The sequence below is a fragment of the Acomys russatus genome, chromosome 9 (assembly GCF_903995435.1).
Source record: "Acomys russatus chromosome 9, mAcoRus1.1, whole genome shotgun sequence".
NCBI lineage: Eukaryota > Metazoa > Chordata > Mammalia > Rodentia > Muridae > Acomys > Acomys russatus.
This window is the reverse complement of record NC_067145.1, coordinates 57450741-57473940: the sequence shown is the minus strand read 5'-3', so window position 1 is coordinate 57473940 and position 23200 is coordinate 57450741. Positions and strand designations below refer to the sequence as shown.

Genomic DNA, 23200 nt, shown 5'->3' with positions numbered 1-23200 from the left:
CATTCCTGGTACCGACCTGTGTTGGCCCAGTGATTGCTGCCAAACTGCACCTCAGAGGAACAGCTGGCAGATGCTCAGGGTTCCCAGGGTGAATTACAGAAGGGCCCAGTTGCATCCATTTGAACTCCCTCTGCGCCCAGCCCTCTCAGGGCAGGCCTAGCCCTGCTCATTTTTATGCCGTGGATACTGGCCAGCTTCCTCCAACCTTTGATTCTTTCCCTGGAATCAGACTCAGTCCTCCTTTCTGGCATGGAGTCTCCACAGGATAATAACTCCTCCCTGGCTTCACATCTGGATGGCAGTCATAGCCTCTCCAGCTTTTCATTTCTGAACTGTGTGTTCATACATGCTCACCTCTGTTCCATCAGTCTTCAATGTCATCCTTTGGGACGCTGTCCATTTCCTTGGAGACAGTCTGTTGTTGGCCTGGAGATCATCAGTTGTGCTGGACACTCCACTCTGGACATGGAGTCCCAGAGACCTTCCAGCCTCTCCTCTCCCAGAGGTATCACAGAACACACCAACACCAGCACCAGCACCAACACCGGCACCAACACCAACACCAGCACTAACACCAACACCAGCACCAATACCAACACCAGCATCAGCATCAGCACCAACACCAACACCCCTGACATTTTTAGGTGGGTTCTGGGGGGCACAATTCAGATCCTTGTGCTTACAAGGCAAACACTTGACCAACTGAGCTTTCTCTCAAGCCCTCGTTCTATTCTTCTGGTTAGATTTGTTGAAACAACTGGTCCTATAACTAACCAGATGAAACTTCATTGCATTTCCCCTTTTTAGTAATCTCACCCATGAGAAACATTCAGAACTCAATCTGTACTGTGACAAACCTGTGTCTGAAGCTTAAAAATACCATGGTAAAGTTAGTTAAATTTTATGTTCTGTAGAACACTGTCGATCGCTAATTATCTGGGCAGCATATTTCCCTGTATCATTTATAAGTGTCATTATCGGGGAGGATTTAGCTATGACGCAATGGCAGTGCTTATAGCTTATGTGTTATGTTTGCTGCCTCTGAGGGTCTGACTAGGGTGAGACCATAGCCCCGGCTTCAGTGTAACCCCAGCATCAATCCCCCTGATGATTCCTTGACTCCTTTGTTCTCTTACCCTTAAGCACATCTTGGCAGATCTTCTTTTGTCTTCTTCTTGAACTTGGGGCCCAGACTGTTCTCTTTTGCTTTCTTTAGTCTGCTGACCTTTATCAAATGATTTGTGTGTGTGTGTGTGTGTGTGTGTGTGTATTTGTTTGTAGTGCCAAGGATTGGACCCAGGGCCTGTAGCATGCTAGGTATTGTTCTGTCACTAAGCTACACCCCCTACACTGTAGTTTGAGTCTAGAGCATCAACCGGAGACCCATGTGTTAAAGTTTTGGGCACTATTAGAAGGTGGTGGATGCTTATAGGAAACACAAGGGGAGGAGGTTAGGTCATTGGGTGTATTGGTTACATTCCTCACTTCTGAAGCACAGGATGTGACACAGAGACTTAGCAGAGGAAAGATTTATCTGGCCTCACAGTTTGAAGGGACACGGCTCATCCTGATGGAGAAGGCTCACAAGCAGAAATGAGATACAGGAGTTCATATTGTTTCTACCGTCACAAAGCAGAAACAGATGCTGATGACTCACCTGATTTCTGATGTATACTCAGTCTGAGGCTCCATAGCTGCCCTCATTCAAGGTGGATCTTCCTACCTCATGGAACCTTCACAGAAATGCTCCCATAAAGAAACGCAGAAGTTTGTCTCCTAGGTAATGCTAAACTCCCTCAAGTTGACAATAAAGATTAATGATCACGCAGGAGGTGTGCCTTTGAAGGATAAAGAGTGACCCTGCGCAGCCCTCATCTCCCTGCCACTAGCATTTTCCTTTATCTCAAGTGCCCACCAAGACACATTGCCTTGCCATGGGTCAAAAAACAATGGAACCAATCAACCATGGATTGAAACCTCTGAAACTGTAAGGGAAGGTAAAGGTTTCCTCCTTAAGAATTATCACTGTGGAGAAATGGCTCAGTGATTAGTAGCATAGGCTGCTCTTACAAAGGACCAGGGTTCAATTCTCAACACCCACATGGCATCTCACAACTGTAACTCTAGTTCTATAGGATCTGACACCCTCTCGCAGACATGCACATAGTAAATAAATTACTTTAAAAGGGAGGACTGGAGATAGATGGCTGAGTAGTTGGAGCACTAATTGCTCTTCCTGAGGACCTGGGTTCAAATCCCAGCACCCACATGTCAGCTCACCACTGTCTGAAACTTCAAGATCTGACACTCTCACATGGAAGTACATGCAGGCAAAACACCAATGCACATAAAAAAATAAAGAGAAATCATTCTTTAAAAAAGAATCATCATTGCTGTTTTACAGCAATAGAAACACAGCTCCACACTGATCCTCTCTGCCCTGTGAGCTTCCAGCTTCATCCCCACTCCTATTGAGTGAGCCCCAGTGCCAACCCCCAACACTCACCTTGGCTTCTTTTTAGGAATATACTTTTTAAAATATATTTTTTCAAGTAAGTCCACTTCAAGCTCCCCAACATCTAATTTACAGATCCCAAATCCTTTTTAAATATCAGGGTGATCTAACGGTCATAACTCAGAATCTTCTTTCAGTACACTACAGAGTAATTCGTCTGAGAAATAAATCACTTAAACTACTTTAGCACAGCCTTGCTGGCTCTCTGTTTCTTTGAGTTTTTATTTTACATTGCATGCTTTATTCTTTACAGTTTGATGTTTGTATTCGAAAGAAAAGCAGGCCCAACAGGCCCAACAGGCTAGTGACTGGCATTAGCCCATCTTTGCTGGGCTTGCCAATCTCTTATCTTTCTCGATGCTATCCTGTACGGTTTGAACACAGCTTGTGTGTGGTCCTGCATGTGTGGAGGCCAAGGCCAAGCGTCCCTCCATTATCCCTACTTACTTGCTTTTGCGACTGTCTTTCTGTGAAGTTGAAGCTCATGGAGTTGGCTAGGCGGCTGGACAGTGAGTTCCAGGAGTCGGCCTGCTTCTGCTTCTCTAGGTCTTGGCTTGCAGGAGGAGCCTGCACTTGCAGCACTTGCAGCCTTTTCTGTAGTAGGTTCTGGGCTCTCAGCTCTGGTCCTTGTGTTAGCACAGCAGGCACCTGGTCAAGTCAGCCATCTCTTCAGGCAAAACACAGTTTAAAGAGTGCATTTTGTTATGATTTTTCACAGGCCATGATTCATTCCTTCTAGACTTTCAATACTGCGTTTTGTTATTATTATTTATTATTAATAATAAGTATTGTCTTTCTTTGTAACATTTCATGTAGTCACAGCCTTATACCCACATTTATCCTCCTACAACCCTCTGTCCCATTCACTGGACTCTTTCCTCCCTCCCTAAGTAGTCTCCCTTCAGCCTTTTATTTTGATTTTGAGATCAGAATATGATTACAACCCTTTTTCCCCCTTTCTCCCTGCAAACTCTCCCATATACCTCCCTCCACTCTCCTTCAAATCCATGACCTATTTTTCATTGTTATTGCATGCTTGTCTGTGCATGTATGTGCACACGCACACACACGCATGCATGTTCCTAAATACAACCTGCTCAGTCCTATGTTACTTTTACATGTTTTCAGGGCTGTCCGCTTGGCACTGGACAACCCTCCTGGGGAAGGGTCCATCTCCTGCTCCCAGCTTTCCTCTCAGCCCTCTTCAGTTGTCTATAGCTCTTTGTGTAGGGTTGAGGCTTCATAGGCTATTCCCTGTACAGTTCAGCATGTCCACTTTTGTCATCCTTGTTCAGCTCATGTTTGGGAAATCACGCTGGTGACATTTTATGGGTGTAGTTACTAGGAGACACAACTGTTGGAAGAACTCTCACGTTGGAGGTTGCAGTCCTGCTGCTCTGGATAGCCATTCTGAGCCCCCTCTCCCCAGCCGGGCCTCCTGCTCTCTGCCTGACTCCATCTGGAGAGTGTCTGTAGATATAGAGGCCTCTAACCACATTTGATATATGGCCCTTGACACAGCGCCCTGCTAGCTCTCCCCTCCCTGTGCCTATAGGGTAATTAGGTGCTGTGTTCCCATTTGTATGATAGGAGCATGCTGCCAAATATAAAACAAGCATCCTTAAAGTGCCTGGTTGAAACCTATCCTGGAAGCCCCCTACACATTCCACAAGGGCTATGTAGCATTTGTTCTCCCCGAATAGAGTTGGACTCTTTCCTGAAGTGGCTCCCGGAGTTTTTGATCTCCGTTGTGTTTATGGCCTCCTAGGCTCTGCGTTTTGTCTTCTGCTCCTCTTACCCGGGTGGCTTGGTGGCCCTCAGCCCCCTGCCCCCAGGAAAGAGAAGAACCACACACCATCTTACAGAAAACTCACTAATCCTCTGGCTCTTGCACTCTTTCTGCCCCCTCTTCCACAATGTTCCCTGAGGCCTAAGTGTGGGAGTGTTTGGTTGATGTATCCATTGGGGCTGGACTTCATAACTCTGCATTTGATTGGCTGTGGTTTCCTGTAGTGGTCTCCATCATGAAAAGAGAAGCTTCCATGATGCAGGACAGGAGACATGCCTTATCTGTGGGTATAAGGACAAACTTTTATAGACTGTTATTAGCCACTGTTCTTACAAGTGCTGTCCAACTTTCTGGTCATGAGGTTATGTCACTCCACTGCTCCTTACATATCTTCTTCCAGTTTCCTCTCATTAGAGAAAAGAGTTACTTCTATTGCTCTGACTCTGGAATGGGCTAATTAGGAGTGTGAGCGAGCATCAGTAACTGTGGATTATAATAAAAATAATGAGGACTGTCTTTTCCTTGTTTGATGTGCCCTTAAAACATTCTTGGCAAGCAAGAGAAGTGGGGGGCAGAATGCCTTAGTTGGGCTTGCTTTAATAATATTATTAACAAAGCGGGGCTTAGTGGCACGTACCTTTAATCCCAACACTAGGGAGACAGAATCGGGCAGATCTCTGTGTTTGAAGCCAGCCTGGTCTATAGAGTAAGTTCTAGGACAGTCAGGGATGCACAGTGAAACCCTGTCTTAAAATATAAAAATAAAAAAATTAAAAATAAAAAATAAAAAAAGCAGAAATAATATTATTATTGATAACTAACACTTAATAAGAATTCAGTGTGATGCAAGCATAGTTAGATTGCCTTTACATGTTCTTACAGGTCTTATTTGTTATCCCATCCTTTAGTTATGGGCATTAAAATATGCAAATATAGCCCAAGCTTGAAGGCGCTAGTGAATCGGAGAGGCGGCTGCCCATGTGACAGGTAGTGAGGATCTGGAACCAGACTATGTATTCAGACCCTACTGCCACCACGGCACGGTGCCCATCATTCCCATCTTCACTATTCCCTGCCTGCAATGGCTCTGGCCACATGACAACCACTTGGAGCCGTGCTTCATTACCTTTTAGAAGTTTCGTTCAAATGAACTCTATCGCCCCCATGGCTCAGACATCCAACTATACTCTGCACCTTTTACACCTTAGAGAGAGCCCTGACATGACACAGGAAGGAACTTTTGACCAGCCAATGGATACTGGTGTCAGATGTTGGGGTGACGCAGCTTCGGGATTCACTCTTTACCTCTCCAGAAGCATCTAGGCACTCCAGGAAGAATGCCTAAACCTGCTATACTGACCTATGGGGGCTGATAGCGCGACAACCCCAGACCCATTATCCATACTGTGGCAGTTGGACTGGATTTGAACACAAGAAGCGAGGGACAGGAGATGACTCGGCAGCAAAGATCTGATTGGCTCAATCAAACAGAGCAACAGCTCCATAATTTCCAGGTCACCTGTTTTACTCATGCTGCAGATGTTCGTTGCAAATATTTTCCTTCCAAAATACTTTCACACTAACCTACACCGGTACCTAATGTAAGGGAACAGGTGTGGCCAGATGGTAGAACATCCTCTTTAAAATGCAAACAGACGCCGGGCATGGTGATGCACTCCTTTAATCCCAGCATTCGGGAGGCAGAGGCTGGCAGATTGATGTGAGTTCGAGGCCAGCCTGGTCTACAAAGTGAGTCCGTGACAGCCAAGGCTACACAGAGAAACCCTGTCTTGAAAAACCAAAAAAAAAAAAAAAAAAAAAAAAAAAAAAAAAAAGCAAAACGACCATCCTTTAAAACCTCTAACAAACTGCATTGGCTTCACTATGAAAAGGAAGTAATCAGAGTTCGTATTTGTGTAGGACCAGACATTCTCTGTATTGTACATCATTGGACATGGTGAATGAGGAAATAAAAGTCAAATACTTACAAAGTAGCTTAGCTTTGACTTAGAACTTCTCAACGTATACTTGGGCTGGGGAAATGCTCAGAGGGGAGCGTGATTGCGGCCCAAGAATAAGGGCCTCCATTAACACTCACCTAACAGCCACATGTGACAGCCATGACTGTGCCGCTAGCAGTAAGGCTACAGAAACAGGTGTGTCCAGGCCAGCTAGCCTAGCCAAAATGTGAGCTCCCGTTCAGGAAGAAACAGTGTTTAAAAAAAAAAGTGGGCAACAATTGGAGAATACATCTGATATCAACCTCTGGCCTCTACATATGCGTACACATACATGTGTTCTAGCTGTGTGTCTGTCTGTCTATCTATCTATCTATCTTCTATCTATTTTTATCTATCATCTATTTTTATCTGTCTATCATCTGTCTATAATCTCTATTTCAGATAGGATGAAAACTGAGCATTTCATAAGCACACAGCTGGCACTGTCTAAATCACACAGCAGACTCAGTGACAACTTTCAGATTTATTGGCATTTCTCAGAACTCTCAGTGAGTACTAGATGAGTTATTACTTCATTCAAATGTCATGAGAGAGTGTGATTTTTTTCCCTTGTGGATTTAGTGCTGATTTTCACACATATGAAAGTGACTATTCTTGTGGTCTTTATAATGTTGATTTTTGTCTTCATGAACACTTGCAGCAATGGGTTAGCTTCAGCTCATTACATTATCACTGACTGGACATAGAAGGTGGGGGGAAAGGTCACAGGTTCTGAACCCAGTGACCTGAACACACATGCCCTTTCCGATGAGAGGCAGGTGCTTCCAAACATCAAGAGAGAGCAAACAGGGTGTTCTTCCTGGAGACCTTGGCATTTGGAGAAGGTTAACAACATGAAAAGGGAAATGGGGCCCAGGCTGCTACAAATTTGGTTTCTTCTGAGATAATTCTGAATATCACTTTTAAGGCAGTGAGGTTGGGTTGGTAGATGAAAGGGACTAGAATACTTTAAGAAAAACATATTTATGAAAAATGTGCCATCAGGACTAACTTGTCCCAAGCCATCTCTTCAGTGGAGCATGGCAAGCTGTAGGCGGTCCTTCCCATGAGGACTTGAGGTGAGCGCACCAAGTCCATCCTAGACAGGGGAAGGGGGATCAGTGTTCTCTCTCCCATTGTACTCAAAATTATGTTTCCCTGGAAGATTCACTGTTGTGGAATTTCCTGGGCTTAAGAGGAAAGTGGTTAGAAAAATAGAGCTGAGTGTCACTCCTATTCCTGGTGAATCAGGTTTTAAATGGTCAGAGAGCTACAAGACACTATGGTAAGCCTTCGGTTCTCGACCCTTAATGCAGGACAACCTCCTCTGTATGCTAACTCCCCACAAAGTGTGAGTTGCTTACTTATAGTCTACATCCAAAGGACCATATTTTGTGACAATGAAAACAATGTCCTGCTAAGCTTGGACAATACACAAAATGTCCTCAGCGTATAGGTCTCCCTGGTCTACAGTAAGAGGAAACTTCATATGCTAGCCAGTGTGCAAAATTAAAGAGATATGAAATATATGTGGATGATTTACTTGTTTAGAAAAACCCAAGAAGAAAGAAAAGTAGCCATATAACAAAATAATCTATGATGAAAAAAGAAATCAATTGAACAAGGCTTTATTCACTCTCCATGATGGACAGAAAAATAGGCTGCCAGGCACCGAGGTAAGTTTTACTCTCACAAATCTGAAACACAGGAGTAGTTTTGCGGGTAAGAATAGCTAATGATTTTGAAGCCCTATTTTTGTGTGCCCAAATGTTTTCACACCAAAATCTACATTTCCTTTTAGGAACATAATTTGTAAATGCTATTTATTGAGCATTTATCATTTTCCAAGAATTTTATTTATTTATTTACTTTTATTGTTTTGAATTATGTGGGGGGGGGGAGGTATATGCATGTGCAGGTGAGTGGAGGTGTCTACTGATGCCAGGAATGCTGGACCCCACTGTCTGTGAGCAGCTTGCTGTGGGTGCTAGGGATTAAACTTGGGTCCTCTGAAAGAGCAGCAAGTGGTCTCAACCACTGAGCATGCGCCTTTACAACCACAGGATCAAGTATTCTAAATGCACGATCATATGTAAGGCTCTAAAATAACATGATGTAGAGTAGATTAATGTCCTAGCTCAAGCTATTAAAATAAAAATGCTCTGAGCCGAGCAGATTGGGCAACAGAAATTTTTCTTCTCAGAGTTCTGAAGGATAGGTGTCTCAGACCAAGGTGATGCTCCATCAGCTCTCCATGCGGGCACCTTCTTGATCTGTGTACTGCTGCTTTCTTGTCAAGCCTTCAGGGCAGACTTACAAGAGTGCTACTCCTACTGGATCAGGGACCTCACCCTTCTGACGTCATTTCACCTTAATTGCCTTTTACTCTGAATGTAGCTGTAGTGGGTGTGGAGGCACACGAATTAGAAATGGAAAGAATTCAGTCTACAGCAATGGGAGATGACGCTTCTCTCACAATGAGCATACGTTAGAAGCAGGTGTGACCTAGGAAGACACAGCCTTAACTACTACTTTTTGAAGAAAACGGCATAAGTAGCCCAAGAGATGGGTAATACCATAATCACCATGATGTCTTGGCTATTTGGCTTCTGTCTATATAGTTTTCTTACAGCCGTCAACACATGGCCTCGTTAGTCAGCACAGCATTTTCATTAGTTGGTAATACCTAAAACATACCCATCTACACATCAAAGGTGAATGCAACGCTTGGTGAAAGTGCGTACCTGCTGTTTCATATTAATATCTGGAGTTTTATGTGAATACTTCATAAATAAACCTATTGTCTCAAGCTACCCCCACTGCCTCTGTCTTGGTGTAGGACCACATGCTATCTCAAAAGTAGTGTCAATCTCTGAAGTAGGTCCTTGAATTCATGTCTTCCTAATTTCATCATCTGAGCCACACCCAAAGTGAGCTTTATAAAAACAGGGGGTGGGGGTGCTACCACGTATCTTCTCCCCCATCTAACTCCACTGAGATCTTTCCGCCTGGCTCCTCAGGCCTGATGCATGTGGCCTCAGCTGCCCACTCCCTCTTCTTGCCCTCCATCTCCTGAGAGATTGATATGTTTCCACTTCCTTGGGTCACATTCATCCTGCTCCCTGAATGAGAATGCTCTCAACGAACCTAGAGCAATCACGTCCATCTTTGCAGACCCAGCTGATAAAGCCCCACCTCTGTAGAGGTCAGTGGATCCCATCCTTGCACTGGACATGTCCTTCCAGTTTGTCCCTCATCCCAGTGTATTTTCCATCCTCCTCCACTACTGCAGTGAGTGATTCCAGGATAATTCCCATGCTCTAAGTGGAATTGGTACTCAGTACACATAATAAAGTCTCCATTGATGCTTACAGTGTATGAACTGGTTCATTAACTGTCTCAGCTATTTGCTTAGCACTTCCCTTTTATTTGCTAATATGCTTGCTGTCAATCTTTCATAGATACAGATTTTTCATACAATATTCTCTTTAAATAATTTCCCAGAAATTTGTGGGTACTGTTATAATAACATAGTAACAATTTGTATTTTCATGGTATGGCTCGCCAGAATGGTGGAACCACTATGCCAACAGAGATGAGGGGCAGCAAGAAGGGACATTCCAGTTCATGAGCATCTTCCTTGAAGAGTGAGCCCTGGTCCCCTGCATCAACGTCCCCTGTTCTTTATATGTAGCAAATATCTGGTTATCAACGTGAGGTGGGGGAAACAGGAACCAAGAACTCTCTTCTCAAAAAAAACTGCTGTTTTCTTCACTTACTTTTCCCTTTTCCTAAATGCATCTTGCTCCCTTTACATTTTGTTTTTTTAGTTTTATTTATTCTGTGTGTATGAGTCTTTTGCCTGCATGTGTGTATCTGTGCTAGGAACCTGGGCCCTCTGCAAGTGCTTTTAGCCACTGAGTCATCTCTCCAGCCCTCCTGTTGCTGTTTAAATGAAATAATTTTATCTCCAGACATTGTTAGTTTAGCTCTTCTTTCTGGGTTTATTTCTCAATATAGTCCTTTACTTGAACTTTTAAAGAGGACAATAATTATCTTCAGATGTCTCTGATTTAAGATCAATTAAAATCAACAAAATCAAAGGGGAAAAATGTAGCGCCGTCTAACTCTGGGTCTGACCCTGACTCATCCCCAGTCCAGGGAGTGCTCCGGGCCTTGCTGTTTGAATAACCCCGCCGTCCCTTCCACGCCCACAGCTCAAGTTTGAGCTACAGAACAAATATTTGTCCTGAATCTGAGCAAAGTTAGAGCGCTTTCTTCTTTTTTTCTTTTTAAAACTAACTGCTCTCCTCAACAGACAAGTTCCTGTGAACCCGACTCAGTAGCAGGGGGATTCTCCCCAGACCATCTGCTCTGGAGAGCTTGGCACAGCTGTCCAGCAAAATGCAGCGACCCACGTGCATTCTCATCTGGCTATTTCTTTTGGAAGCACAAGCCTTCGAAATCCCTGTGAATGGGTATGCTGAAGTAAGTACTTCTGTGGGGCTCCTTGCTATTAACCTGGACAAATGGGCTGCAGATAGCTGAGTGAACTTGCTCTGAGCGGAACAGAAACTTAGAGGAACATTCATCCGACAACAGGTGCTTCCTGTTATAAATATGAAATGCATTTGCTTATTAAGATATTATCAGGTGTTTGCATGAAACTTAAATCAAGTTCAGTGGTCAGATGTTTACATAGCATTTACAGAGCATGGTTGCCCACTCCTTACATAAAAGCATGTAGAATAACAGACCGATTCAAAAGGGTTTCCATGTGAATTACGAGACACAGTACATGGACCAGCACTGCCTAGTGATTGCTAGTGTTGGTACATAGAGATACTATTGTTACTTTTTTACACAGTAATTCTCAAAGGATCAGCATCTTTTATACCTAAGTGGGCAATTATTTTTGTAATAAGGACACTTTAAATATTGTGGTAAAAAAGGTGGCAACATAGCTGGCAAACTGCAAGGGTTTCAAGTCTCCCCTTGAGGCCTTTCAACACCCAACTGTAGGATAAATCTTTTTTATTTTTCATGACAGGGTTTCTCTGTGTAGCCTTGGCTGCCCTGGACTCACTTATAGACCAGGCTGACCCTGAACTCACAGTGATGGGCCTGCCTCTGCCTCCCAAGTGCTGGGATTAAAGGCGTGCCCGGTTTCACTGTAGGATAAATCTTGAACTGAGCCATTCTGAGTATCACACAAGAGCTACTTCTGTGATGGCAGAGGGGAAAAAAGTTACCGTATTATTCTAGAAAATACCAAGGAGTGGGCTGCACACAAAAAATGCCAAAGGGGGGGGGGGAATGTGTTTTCAGGAAGGAAAATCACTGTACTTAGAAACTATCATGTTTTCCAACACTTTGAAAAACAGAAGAATGTGTCAGAAATCTCAGATTGAAGCTAAAACGCTCAGACATGTTTGTTCTTTTTCAGTCATTCCTAACCAGTTTTCTTTTCATACCTTTATCTGTCCAATCCCATATGATCAATGCCCCCTAAATCCATCCAAGTCCTTTCCCAGGCACCTTTTATCATTAGATTACATGTCTGTCCTATCATGTTTAGGCAAACTCAAAACTGAATTATTCTCACACTCAACAAATGTGACATGGTTCATTTTCATTTACTTATTTCTGAAACCTAACTAGCAAATACACATACTAAAGAATTTATTAAATTAAAGATAAGACAATCCAATGACAGAGGGAAGCATATAAAGTGGTATAATGAATATAGGCCTCCTCTTTTTCTGTAGATGATTTTTAAAAGAAATGAGCATGCCCAACTCTCTTTTTAAGTTTGCAGAGTACAATGATCTTGTGGAACCGGCCCCAGATAAACTTCCATTTGTGCAAGAGAACGGAAGATATCAGGTACAGTAAACTTAATTCCAAAGGGCAAAAACAAGTGAGGTCCAGTACTGTTACATTCCCATGGCTTCTGTCAAGGTGATGTGCAAAGGGACTTTCATGTTGTCTTCTAGAAGGTTCTACATATAAAGGACACATAGTAAAACCACACACTCTCCTTCCTCTGGCCATTTTGTCAAAGGGGACTGCTTGGCGAGCACTTCGGTCCAAAGAACTAGACATACTTGGAGCCACATCCCGGAAGCTGCTGAACTGATGCTAAGCATCTCCAAAATTGTGGGGGAGGGATGCTCTGCCATGCCTGCAAGGCTTTGGCTTCCCCCACACACAGCCCATATACTGAGAAAGGATGGATTTATGGAAGTAACACTAAGCTGTGAGACGACAGGCTTTGTCTCAGTGTGAATGTTTGACTTTCTAAAGTCCAGTTTTTATAGATCAATAATACTAAAAACCCAGTAGGCAGGACTTTGTGTCAGGGTTTTTAGCTCGCCTCTGGAGGGAAAACTTAGTCATTAAACACTGTGTCAAAATGTCTAAAAGAGTTGGGTATAGTGGTGCATATAATGACAGCTCTCTGGGGGCTGAGGCAGGAGGATTGCTACAAAGTTGAGGCCATTTTGAGCTGCATGGTAAGCTCCAGCACAGCTTGGACTACAGAGTGTCTCAAAGACAAATAAACAAAGAAACAAGCCCCAAAGGCAATCCTGACTTGTGTCACACAGCATCCATTAAAATATCACCCAAAAATGAACTCACGTATAATCTTGGACTTATTTCACAATCCCTCAGACATTAAGTGTTTACCCATAATTCTTAAGCTGGCTACCTTTCAAAGGTAAGGTGATGTTCTTTATCTGTGCTCACAGGTCCTTGCTCATATGGCTAATCGTCTAGCATGGTAGTTAAGGGCACAGAATTTTCAAAGTACCATTCCCTGTGTGAGGCTTCAGATATAACGACATAGGAGACATACTTAAGTGCCTGCTCTCAGGTAGCTTAGTCTAAAAGGAAGAAGCCGAGTTTCCATCGTCCCTCACATAGGATGGATCATTACGAGCAACGCAATGCTCTGAGGAAAGCACACAATACTGCTACATAAACAGTAAAGGAAGCTGAGCTGAGGATCAGAGATTCTCATGGAGAAAGTTCTCCCAAAGCTGTGACACCCGCCCCCCTCCCCCCACACCCTGCCCCGAGAGTTTCAATAACATTCTATCACAGAGAACATGGGGTTTTGCCCTGAGGTAGCCAGCCACATACGGCTGAAGAGTGACTGTGTCTCTGACTTCCTTCCACAGAGAAGCCTTCCTGAAGAGTCAGGAGAGAAGACGGTAAGTTTGCTTTGGTTGTGTCACAGATTGGTGTGTGAGTGATTTTCCGGTTAGCTATTACCTGGAAATCAATCCAGGCATCTTCTTTGTATCCATCACTGGAAGTATTTACCTGACTTTTGGAACTTTCCCTTGCCCAACTCTGTTTGAAAGGGCTTCTGAAAACTCACCATTAAAGAGTGCAGCACCTGCAGGACGGGCAGATGCTGCTGAGTGAGGGCTGAAATGCTTTCCCCCGTTTTATCACGTTTTAGTAATGATAGAGGATTTAACCAACAATATGTATTTAATTCCTACTTAATAGCTTTGATTTAAAAGTATGACGCCTGATATCTGTGGTAGTAAAAGCCACTCTCAGGCAGCATGGCTCAAGTTCCTGAAAGGTCTGAAGTAGACCTTCTGGTCACAAGAGAAACGCCCAAAGGAAGTGGTTTATATTGGTTTCCTGTTCTGAACTGTGAGCTTCCCATTGAAGCAGGAAGAAGGGTAATCGGCCTGGGTTTTATCTTAGATTTGGGATAGGCTGGGTGGGGGAGGGGGAGTGCACTAACTAGTTGGACAACAAAATCCGAGGGATGAGAGCTAGTAGTGAAGTGAGAATATCTTAGAGGAAGAAAAAGGAAAATCTAGCAGGTCACACGTTGTCACAGCCATGAGTCTGAAGGACCTTGCAGTCCTCGGAACATCCTAAAGGAGATCATCTTCATACCTTGCCTGTGGTCATACTGCTACCGTGTTTTGTTTTGTTTGCTTAGGTTGAGGCTACCTTCAATAGAGGAGGTAAAAGGTTGACGATACTAAACAAATAATTGCATCAAAATGCACTTTCCAGGACAATTCTGTTCACTGTGTGCAGCCATCTTTCCCCTAGCTTGTTTTACGACAGGAAAAGAAGCAAGGACTGAGGATATAATAGTGATGGGTGAGACTGAAGGAAACAGGTAGCAATATGGAGTTTGGGGTTCATATATAATTCACCCACAGCACCCCTGCTGCATTTTACTCTGCAGACACAGACAGGGTCCTCATTCGTCCCTGTGATTCCACCTCTTTTTCCTAGTTGCAGATCTGCATTTGAAATTATTTCCTGAACTCTTTCAGTCTATCTTGCTTCCCACGTCCATTTTCTACACAGATTCTTTTAAAAAAAAAGAAAAGAAAGAAAGAAAGAAGGAGAAGGAGCAAAAAGGGGGGAGGGAGAGAGAAGGGAGAGAGGCAGGGAGGGAGAGAGGGAGTGTGAAGAAGACACAGGAAAGGGACACGGGAGGAGACATCTCACAACAATGACCAATCTCTTTCTGTAGGTTATTTCAAGAAGTTAGAAGGTTGCTTAACAATACCTGATACATATTTACCAAATATCCTAGAATTAATTGTTCATAACAAGTAAAATATGCCACTTGCAACACCACACACCTAGTGCTTTCCATGTGGGTTTCTTATTACTACACTTATGCTTTCTTGCCAATTTCAGGATGAAGTTGACCAAGTAACTCTTTATAGCTACAAAGTCCAGTCCACTATCACATCTCGGATGGCCACGACCGTCATCCAGAGCAAACTGGTGAACAATTCTCCACTGTCCCAAAGTGTCGTGTTCGATGTTCAGATCCCCAAAGGAGCCTTCATCTCCAACTTCACCATGTGAGTTACTCCTGCGTAGAGCCTAGAAGTGGACGTCCCTCTGTCTTAGAATCAATGTCCTCCTGTTACATAGGCATTAGGATTAGGGGTCCTCTATTTTTACTTCCTGAGCTATAGACCTGCTTTGTGTCACTATGGGATGGGTCCTTGTCGTGTGTGTGTGTGTGTGTGTGTGTGTGTGTGTGTGTGTGTGTGTGTGAAGTTCCATGTGCATATTCCTGTGTCATGGGCAGAGATCGACCTTGGGTTCCTTCCCTCAGGCACTGTCTACCTTTTATTTGAGACAGGATTCCTCACTGGCCCGGAACCCACCAAGTAGGCTAGCCTAGCTGACCAGAGAGCCACTGGTTTTGTATCACCTGTGCTGGAAACAAAAGCATGCGTCCCCACGCCCAGCCTGTATGTAGGTGCTGATGTTTGCACCGCAAGCGTTTTACTGACAGAGCCATCTCTCCAGTCCTGCTTCTCATCCCCAACACATTAAGGCAGATGTAAGACTCCCGCTAAGGTAGCTACCTTCTACTTATGCACATTTGTATGTGATTTATTTGAAAGACAGAAATATATGAATCTGATAGCATAGCATATGAATGTGTTTGTAATAAGTCAGCGCTGTGTGTCACACATTTCTTTGGGAGAAAGGAGTTGAGAACCAGCAATTAAATGCAGTGTTTGGATTTCTCTATGCCATCCCTAACACGTGGGTTATAAAGGCTAGACTTAACTTTTTCCTTAATCATAAACCCACTGCTTCCTGGGGCAATCAGCTCAATGGTTGACAGCTCTGTTAGAGTTATTTCTTATGCCTCATTTAATTTTTTTCATTTTCTATTCAATGATTCTGTTACTCATAGGGAAGTTCTAAAGCTCTACTACAAAGTAGATGTTAAAGTGTTCATGAGCGAAATGACATGAGATCTGAGACGGGCTTTCAAATAATTGAAGTGGGAAGCAAAGGAAAGCAGATGCGCAACATTGGCCCAGCATCCATAATGAATGCCAATGGTGTTTTCATGGTGGCCTTTTATACTTATTCTCCTTATATTTTTACAATTTTGAATTCTTTTCTTAAAAAAAAAAAAAAGAAGTTAAAAACTTGGCTATTATTCATAACTAAGCCCATTATCCAGGTGGGGCATTTGTACATCATCCCCATTGGTGGTGGGTATGGCTTCCATGTACTCATCTTCCAAAGTGTTCTCCTCAGTCAGTAGCTCTCTTAGACTGCATGGAATGCGAAGTATTGCTCTTCATGCAACTTCAGATATTTTTTTATTATTTAAGACCTTATGTTGAATTACTTCTCATTTGTTTTGTTGTTGTTGCTATTTTGGTTTTTTTGTTTGTTTGTTTGTTTGTTTATACACCAAGGCAACCAATGGCATTTGTAAAAATAAAAGTTTTGGCTTGCAAGTGTTTAAAAAACTGTAGATCCATATTAGCCATATGTCCTTTTTGAATTTTTAAATTGTATTTATTTGTGTGTGTGTGTGTGTGCGTGCGTGCGTGCGTGCGTGCGTGTGTGTGTGTGTGTGTGTGTGTGTGTGTGTGTGTGTCCATGCCTCAGCAAGTTCCTGGATGTCAGAGGACAACTTGTGGGACTCAGCCTCTTCTTCTAATTTGTGCATTCTGGGAATTAAATTCAGCTCCTCAGGCTTGGTGACAAGTGTCTTTACCTGCTGAGCCATCTCAACATTTCCTGCGTTAACTATATTTTCTAAAAATGAATAAAAGTTAAATATGTGAAAAAAAGCACTATGCATAATGGTATCTTTTAAATTGTCTTTAAGTTTTACATTTTTGATAGAGTATCTCTATGAATTTCATTCAGACCTCATGCCGTCTCTGCTTTCATGTGATGCGATTAATGGCATGCACTACCATGCCTGGCTTCTAGGACAAGTTCAATGAGGTCTTCCTGAAAAGTAAAGGGGAAGGTGCTGCTTTGTGGCATCGTGTATATAAACCACATATTAAACTATTTTAATAAATTGTTCTGATTAAACCACCTAACTAAAATGTATTCTAGATATTTTGGGGTTCAGTTTTTCTTCATTCATTTTCTTTCTTTCTTTTTAAGATTTATTTGTTTATTTTAAGTAGATGAGTGCTCTACCTGCATGTACACCTGCATGCCAGAAGAGGGCATCAGATCTCATTACAGATGGTTGTGGGGCACCATGTGGTTGAACTCAGGACCTCTGGAAGAGCACCCACTCCTCTTAAGCACTAAGCCATCTCTCCAGCCCCCCTCCACCCATTTTCTTTCTGTTTTCCCTTCTTATTCCATAGGTAAACTGAGGTAACAAATTATAACACCATGAAATGTACATTTATTTTGGTCGGCCTTTACTTGTGCTGAATTTTCAGACTGGAGAAAGTGCCAAGGGCTATGTAGACCTTAGGGTCAGCCAAAATAGTTTTCTACCTTTAATCAAGATCCCAAATGCATCATGGGTGTGTCTCTAGAGAATTGTTCAACTTTGAGCCTTTCTGTGATTTGATGGGAAGATACTGGACTTGGTTTTCATTCTTGTTGTGACCAGCTTGAGCAAGTCACTTGTCCCCTTAGGTCTAATTTCTCTTATGTGAAATGTTTCTCCCATCTGTCTGCTACTGGCACTTGGAGAGGGATACTCTTCAGAGAAGTTGTCCCTCCTGTTAAGGCATATCTAGAATTCTTGGTGACTTCCCATACATGCCAACGGCCATGGTCACCTTGGCCGAACCAGAAACTTTTCTACCTACTTCTAAATGTTTCCTTAGGAAAGACGGTACAGGCTATTAAATTTCCATCTGAAACTCTGACATTCTGTTCTTCCAGCCCCATTGCTTGGCGAGGAATTAGTACAAGCCAATTAAAAGTGGGGTAGAAAGAGGCAAAGACACAAAGTGAAGGCAGAGAATCCTCAAGAGAGATGTTGAGATAAACAGAAACTTTTAGAGGGATACACCTGGGCTCTCCTCCATCTTTCCAGGATGGCACCCAGCCCTGTTCTAACTGACTGGTGGCACTGTAACTAAGTATTACAAGCTAGGTGGGTGTAAACAACATTTCTTTCATAGTTCTGGAGGCTTGAAAGTAAGATGCTGGCAGATTCAGTGTCTGGAGCAATCTCACTCCTTGGTTCATAGATGGTTTTCTTTGAGCTGCCTTCACACGGTGGAAAACAGAAACAAAGCACTGGCTTCTCTTTTATTACAGCACTCATCCTGCTTGTGAGGACTCCTCTCTTGTGACCTATGTACCCTCCTAAAGTGCCTGCTTTCCAAAACCATCACACTGGGAGGGAGAAGTCAACCTGCCAGTTTTGGTGGGACACCTTCATTCTTTTGTTTGTTTGTTCGTTTGGTTGGCTGGTTGGTTTGGTTTTTTGTTTTTCGAGACAGGGTTTCTCTATGAAGATTTGGCTGCCCTGGACTCACTTTGTAGACCAGGCTGGCCTCAAACTCACAGAGATCCGCCTGCTTCTGCCTCCCGAATGCTGGAACTAAAGGCATGTGCCACCACCGCCCAGCTTCCTCTTCTTCTTTTTTATTTTTAATTCTTATCTCTTCCAAGAATGATCTGATAAACCAAGTGAAAATTCATGAGCAAGTGGCTTATTAGAGACCTCCCCTAGGCATCTGGCACATTTAAAGGGAATACCCACACCACCATGCTTTACCCAAAGAATATGACCTGAATATGGAAAAAATCTTAAATATACAGTAGTACATGAGAGAAATCTGGGGAGCTGGAACCCAACTTAACTTCTCTCAAATTACAGTCAGATGAAGAAACTCCTGTCTATAAATTATTCCAAGATCACTTGTCTTGTTTCCTGCAGAATCAAACTGTTCACTGCTCTTGCCCTCCTTCGTGCAGTCTAACTGGTTGGCTGTTCTTCGTTAGTTTCCCTAAGACTTCTAATGTGGCCTGCTGTTGACTTCTGTCTACTCTAGGACTGTGAACGGCGTGACATTTACGAGCTCCATTAAGGAGAAAACTGTGGGCCGAGCTCTTTATTCACAGGCAAGAGCAAAAGGCAAGACGGCCGGATGGGTGAGGTAAGGGCTGGGGAGCAGGGTTTGACATCTTGCCTCTGTATCTGTTTTATTCCTACGGCCATTCCTCACACCGCACAGCAGGCTCCAGGATGACTCTGAGCCCAGGAAAATGGCTGTCCTGCAGTCTGACAATAGAGTTAGGTGTCACCGAGTCTGTTTCCCCAAAGACCTCTTTTCTATCCATGAGGTTTGGAGGTTTTACATGGAGTGTCTCGTGTGACTTGCCTTGCAAGTAGACGGATGCTATGTAGATAAACACTTGTGATATTGTTACAAACACACCCTGGGGCTGGAGAGACGGCTCAGTAGTTAAGAACACTGACTGCTCTTCCAGAGGACCTGGATTCAAATCTCGGCACCCACATGGCTGCTCACAACCATTAGAAATTCCAGGTCTGGGGGATCCAACACCCTCTTCTGGCCTATACAGACACTACAGGCATGTGATGCACAGACACACATGCAGGTAAAACACTAGTAACACACAAAATAAAAAACAGCAGAAGGAAAGGCTTGGAACGCATTTTTAGTGGTTTATTCTATTTTATGGGCTATGGCTTTTAAAGCATCAACCCCAAAACATAGCTCCTGGTGTATTTTTTCTTTATAGCTTATATATGACTCACCTCAAAAAAGCAGCCTTCTGGGGCCAAGGGAAATGGTGCAATCAGGAAAGTTCTTGCCTTACAAACACAAGAACCTGAGTTCACGCCCCTAGGACCTCTATGAAAAGATGAGGTGATGGCACACACTTGTAATGCCAGTGCGAGGGAGCAGAGGCAGGTCAATCCCTGGGGCTCAGTGGCCCACCAGCCTATCCTAACTGTCTGGTCTACACAGTGAGTAGCTTTACAAAAGGGCAATACCTGAAGGGCTGGAGGGTGGCTCAGAGGTTAGGAGCACATACGTTCCTCTATAGGGCCTATGTTTGATTCTCAGCACTCACTGAATGGCTCACAAGCCCCTATAACTCCAGCTCTGGAGGATACGGAGCCCTGTTCTGCCTGCAACAGGCACATGCACTCATGTATATATACCCACACACAGGCATACACATGCACACGCTTTTGTTAGAACCCCTAGAATCAGCTCAGGTGTAGCTGATAGGCAGCACAGTCTCCTTGGGGGGTCCCCTAATATGGGGAATAGAGACTGCTTCTGACATGAACTCTGGCCTCCACACATTGTTCACTTTACCTTGGTGGGGGCAGCCTTGCCAGGCCACAGAGGAAAGAGGATCCTGGCAGTCCAGATGAGATTTGATAGGCTGAAGTCAGTTGTTAGGAGAGGAGGACTCCCCTTTCTGAGGACTAGGGGAGGGAGGGAGGGGGTATGAGGGAGAGAGTGTGGGACCAGGAGGCAATGAAGGAGGAAACACACACACACACACACACACACACACACACACACACACACACACACACACATATATATATACATATGCATATATGCATGTATATGTGTATATATATCCTTTAAAACTCTGGTACATGGGGCTGGAGAGATGGCTCAGAGGTTAAGAGCACTGACTGCTCTTCCAGAGGTCCTGAGTTCAGTTCCCAGCAACCATCTATAATGACATCTGGTGCCCTCTTCGGCCTTGCAGGTGTACATGCAGACATACATAATAATAAATCTTTAAAAAAAAATAAGTCTGGTACACACAAACACATTTACCTTCACACACATAAACTTGCATACACACATACATACACCATGAAAGCTACATAAGATTTTAAAATAAAATAAGGCAAGCCTTCCAACTCAAAATTTCAAAGACCTCTTCAACATGCCACTTACTCCTCACACCACACACCCCATCTTCTTCCAAATCCTGCCACGCTCCTTCTCTTTTGCCTTCTCTTCCCCCTCACAAAACTTCCCTGTAGTAGAAGTTCCCTTCATTTCACTCGTGTATTTTTGTTCATAAGCAGAATACATTGTACGTCAACCCTGCACCCAGTGCTGTTAGAAGCAACATAAAGACAAGCACTGCCAGACTCACAGAGCACAGAGTCAGGAAACAATGGCTACTGTGTGGATAGCGGGCGGGGAGCAGGAGGGGGTTCTGACTCCCACTCGTGTACTTCTGTCGGGAGGCCCAGAAAATCCTCACAGAAGATTAACAGTTCAGCTCAGTCCAACCAGCTACAGAGACTTCAGCCACGTGGAGGAAGGACAGAAGGAAGCCCATGGCGAGGGGATAGCTCTAGGACCGCTGTGTGTTAACTGCCCTTCGTGAACCTTTGTGGCATCTCTCTTGTGTTGTTGTTTTCCCTGAAGCTGGTTCAATGTACGTAGCCCAGCCTGACCTCAAACTCAAGACGCCCCTGCGTCAGCCTGCTGAGCCCTGGGATGACAGGCATGCACCCCCACACCAGCTAGCCTATCACCCTCTTCATCACTCAGACTTTGCTGTCCACTTACTTGTTGGTTCCCAAAATGTCTTTGTAGCAGAATCCTTTCTGGGCATGACAGAGTTATCAGGGGACCTGATGCTTCACTTCCAGGCCGCTCCTCAGATAACATGTGTAACATGATTTTTTTTTTTCCCCCAGTGTATTCTGTCTAGAGAGTTTGTACCAGGCATGTCAACTTTTTCCCCACTACTAAATACCTCATGCTACTTCTCTGGACCAGAATTGGCTAATTATGCACAATCAGGCCTCCATTAATTTAATTATTTAAGTTTAAAACCCATTCACCCAAGTGTGGGAACACACGTCTTTAATCCCAGAACTCCAGAGGCAGATGGGTCTCTCTGTGAGTTCAAGACCATTCTGGTTAGCATAGCAACTTCCAAATTAAGCCAGGCTACTACACAGTGAGACTTTTTCTTGAATGGAAAAAAATCATTCACACAGGAACACACACAGCACTCAGTATGAATCCTGAGGCTGGATTTAAGCTCACTGGAGTATCTTTCTGTTTCCTCTTTAAAGCTCTAAGCTAGCACCTCAGGGCAACCATCACACCGGCTTTGATAGTGACTAAACGGGCCTTCATTGGAAACACAGACTCAGTCCTAAAAACACGGAAGCGCATCCCTCTGTAGATCTCCCAAAGTATAACCAACACAGCATAAGTCTCAGAATGCAGTGTAGGTCGTAAGTGCCGCCTTTGGAGGCAGCTAAGCTTGAGTTTGACCCATGGCGAGGGGACAGCTCTAGGACCGTTGTGTGTTAATTGTTGTGACTAGTTGTGAGACAGCTTGAGCAGGTCCCTCAGCCTCTGTGCGCCTCTCTTACCACCTGAACGCTGAGGGCAATGACATCAGCGCTCATAACTGCTGCATCAGAAATGACACATGCTGAGTTCCTCCCAGAGCAGTGCCAGATCCACGATCCTTTTGACAACTGACACTAAGACCAGCAAGAAGCTCACTAAATAAGCAAATACACCAGGTGGGAAAGGCTAAAAGTCTTGCTTTGATTACATTCATCTCCAACTTGCACTTTTCTCTAACATACGAAGTTCACGGACAACCAGGCAGGTCTGATCCCTGAGGATGAAGACGAGAGTTCTCTGGCTAAATTTTGTGTCTTGCAATGCCTCCCGCCACATCTAGGAGCCGAACTCTTGACATGGAGAATTTCAATACTGAGGTAAACATCCCGCCTGGAGCGAAGGTGCAGTTTGAGCTTCATTACCAGGAAGTAAAGTGGAGGAAGCTGGGGTCCTATGAGCACAAGATTCATCTGCAGCCAGGGAAGCTGGCCAAACACTTGGAGGTAGGTGAGCCTGGGTTTAGAGGGCCGGCAATAGTGCACATCTTTGGTTTATTTTTGGTTGCCGTCACCACTGGTGGTGTTTGATGTCTTTGGCTCTGAGAAGCAATGAAAGACTAGGTTGGAGCCCATCGCACCACTTCGACACAGATTTCAACACCAGCTTAGTTCATACAGCTATAGGGATGTGCTGCTTGCTCTACTGGTGCCTAAGACCACAGAAATGTGTTCTGTCACAGCCATGCAGAAATCCGACA

The 23200-nt window shown here is 43.9% G+C and overlaps 1 protein-coding gene across 1 annotated transcript in view; it reads left to right on the top strand.

The window, feature by feature from the left end:
* Window positions 1-10575: 10575 nt before the first annotated feature.
* Window positions 10576-23200, top strand: part of Itih2 (inter-alpha-trypsin inhibitor heavy chain 2) — a 35911-nt gene continuing 23286 nt past the window's right edge. The window contains exons 1-6 of the mRNA XM_051151393.1: window positions 10576-10792; window positions 12116-12190; window positions 13489-13521; window positions 14996-15165; window positions 19111-19215; window positions 22784-22946. Of these exons, the coding sequence (XP_051007350.1) occupies window positions 10709-10792; window positions 12116-12190; window positions 13489-13521; window positions 14996-15165; window positions 19111-19215; window positions 22784-22946 (630 nt within the window). The 5' untranslated portion in view covers window positions 10576-10708. The remainder of the gene's footprint in view (window positions 10793-12115; window positions 12191-13488; window positions 13522-14995; window positions 15166-19110; window positions 19216-22783; window positions 22947-23200) is intronic.